The 2,711-nt window shown below is 41.0% G+C and overlaps 1 protein-coding gene across 1 annotated transcript in view; it reads left to right on the forward strand.

Annotated features, from left to right (window-relative positions):
* Positions 1–2,711, forward strand: part of LOC118420025 (relaxin receptor 1-like) — a 25,898-nt gene that overhangs the window by 13,830 nt on the left and 9,357 nt on the right. The window contains exons 3-6 of the mRNA XM_035826731.1: positions 225–332; positions 1,089–1,166; positions 1,439–1,550; positions 2,174–2,245. Of these exons, the coding sequence (XP_035682624.1) occupies positions 225–332; positions 1,089–1,166; positions 1,439–1,550; positions 2,174–2,245 (370 nt within the window). The remainder of the gene's footprint in view (positions 1–224; positions 333–1,088; positions 1,167–1,438; positions 1,551–2,173; positions 2,246–2,711) is intronic.

Genomic DNA, 2,711 nt, shown 5'->3' on the forward strand with positions numbered 1-2,711 from the left:
AACATTGTCTGTCATTTATATACTGTGCCCTATAGGAAATCAACTTTTATATGTTGAAGGGGCAACCCAGAAATAAAATGATCGATAAATAAAGAGCCAATCTTAAAAGAAACTTGACATTTCAGTATCATACTTTAGAATATGCACACACGCATAGAACATACCAGATAGAACAATGAACGGACCAGTATGTTGATTTGGGAACCACTTTTCTTAAACCCCAGATGTTGAAGCCTGTCTTCCCTGCGGGAACCTGACCGAGTGCGTGCCGCGGAGTAAACACTGCGATAACAGGACGGACTGCAGTAACGGCGCAGACGAGGAGAACTGTGGTGAGCTTTGACTGCATTATATATAACGTTTTATATATAGGAAACTGTATAAGATAATGATGAATGGGGATTTAATTTATTCGTCGACTAAAAAAGGGGTCTTATCGAAATTTTCGACTGAATAGCTCAGTCCTCTTCAGCTATCTGGCCCAATCGCACTGGGCACGTGACGTAATGCTCGTGTGACGTCAGCAATGGGTAAAAGGTTGTATCGCCTTAGTTAATTAGTTGATGTTGATTGCGGTGAGTCCATTTTTGCCAGTTGGCGAACAATTTTAACTCTATATGATGTGAACTTTCGTGCACATATAAGATAATGGCCGAACATTAGAAATTCCATAATTAATAAAGCACATTCCCAACCCATTCTACACGGCCTTTTCTATACATGTTAAGTAGACTAGTCTCATTGAATTGTCACTGTTGTACAGCAGAAGCTGCTGAAGAAGATACCATACGTTTCACTTTGTACAGTTGTAGATGTTGGAGTTGCTTCTATGTGAACATCAAGAATCATGACGAATGGATAGAAGTGCCCGAAAGTTATATAATGCATTAAAAACGAAATCTATGGTTCCGTTTTCTGTTACTAATGCGTGCAGCATGACAAGTGGAGCCATTCAATATCGATCAGTACCATCCTGACATGCCTGATGTGCGCGTCTCTATGAAACATGTATACTAACCTCTCCTGGCAGCACGTTTTCAGGGCTTGATGTATGTTTTTATGTACTGCCGTGATTGTGTTTTCTCCAGGTGATAACAAAGGCATTCCGGATTCCCTGGAAAGTATACCTTTGGTATTACGTCCGTTCGCTATCCCAAAACATTGTGGTGAGTCTGTGTATTTGATACGCATCGGTTACTACTATTCCCCTACTATTGTTCAAGGAAATGATAACGTTGAATAAAATACTATTGAACACTGCAGGGACATTGTTTCATCAACAAACACTGACCATTCGGTGTGTCTGCATTTGAGTAGTGGTTAAACGAGTACACATATTATCATTAAGTGTTCACTAATACCGTCGCCTTATATATACAAAGTTGTTGTCTAATGGACAAGTCCATATCTATAATCATACAATTCCTACTTTGTCCAGAACTTCAGGAAGTTCCCAGTATGTGCTCCTGTAGTCACTTAACGAGGATCAGGTGTGGCGGGATAGGGCTGACCGACATACCCGCCAACATTTCCGTACAGGTTACCAGGCTGTGAGTATGTCATGCTAGGTTCAAATCGTCTTACGTTATCTCCAAGCAGATCCTACGATGGCATAAGATAGTACTAAACTGGCCAAGGAGTGTAGTCAGCCAAGATGTGTACATTTGCCATGTAGGTAGCCAAACACACTCCTAGGCCGACTTCACTCCTCTGGCTGCTTTTGATACTATCTTATGCTACCTTAGGATCTGCTTGGAGATAAGTCTTACGTTCATTTATCTGACAAGTTTTTTTTCGCTATCAAATAAGATAGATTCTACTCACTTCAGTGGATAAGTAATGTACTTCTTCGGTGAATCTTTCATTTAAGTTGAAAATAAGTTTTTTACCACATGTTCTTCCTTCCTTCTTTAATATTCACAGGCTTCTATATGAAAATGAGCTGACTGTCGTTAACAACAAGTCATTCGTCTTGTTCACCCAATTGAAAACACTGTAAGTATCACACATAAAGTTGTCAATATCTGATGTTGTTGTCATTGATCAAGGCTGCTGTTTTCATATTCATCAAATACTGACACGCAAAAAAAGATCAAGTCCAAGAGGAAAGTAATCATATGCGTTTGAATATGATGAATGTACAGAATGACAAAATATGACAAATTCTTTGCAGAAACCTGGAGATGAATCTTATCCGTGTGGTTGAAGTGGACGCATTTGTTGGACTTCACAACCTGACAAAACTGTAAGACTTAGTTTGATATATTCTCCTACGCCTAGGGCCTCGCCCGCGCTTTGAATTAAGGGTTAAAGACACACACTGAGATGTATACGGTGCCATAATTCATGGTCGGCTCCTATTACCACCGAATGAACGGTCGAGTCCGCGATATTATCATATAGACATTGTCATATGTCTAGCTCAGCTACGGAGGGCGCATATATATAGTAGCCAGCCCATAAACGATATCAGTTTCTGTTCGTCCTTCGGCCCTTTTTCTTGCTGGCCGGGCGGATTCTTGTATCTCCCTGCCCCCTCCCTTGGATCTCCCTGCCCTCCTCACCCTCTTACCTGCGTAGCTATAGCTGGGCGATACCACCACTCCCTGCACCTGCCGTAACGTCACTGTATGATAATACACAATGAATCTTGGGGTCAATTACCGACCATTTATATACCGGCTATATAGATACAGATACATTTGGTGTTC

This window comes from Branchiostoma floridae, chromosome 7 (assembly GCF_000003815.2).
Source record: "Branchiostoma floridae strain S238N-H82 chromosome 7, Bfl_VNyyK, whole genome shotgun sequence".
Classification (NCBI taxonomy): domain Eukaryota; kingdom Metazoa; phylum Chordata; class Leptocardii; order Amphioxiformes; family Branchiostomatidae; genus Branchiostoma; species Branchiostoma floridae.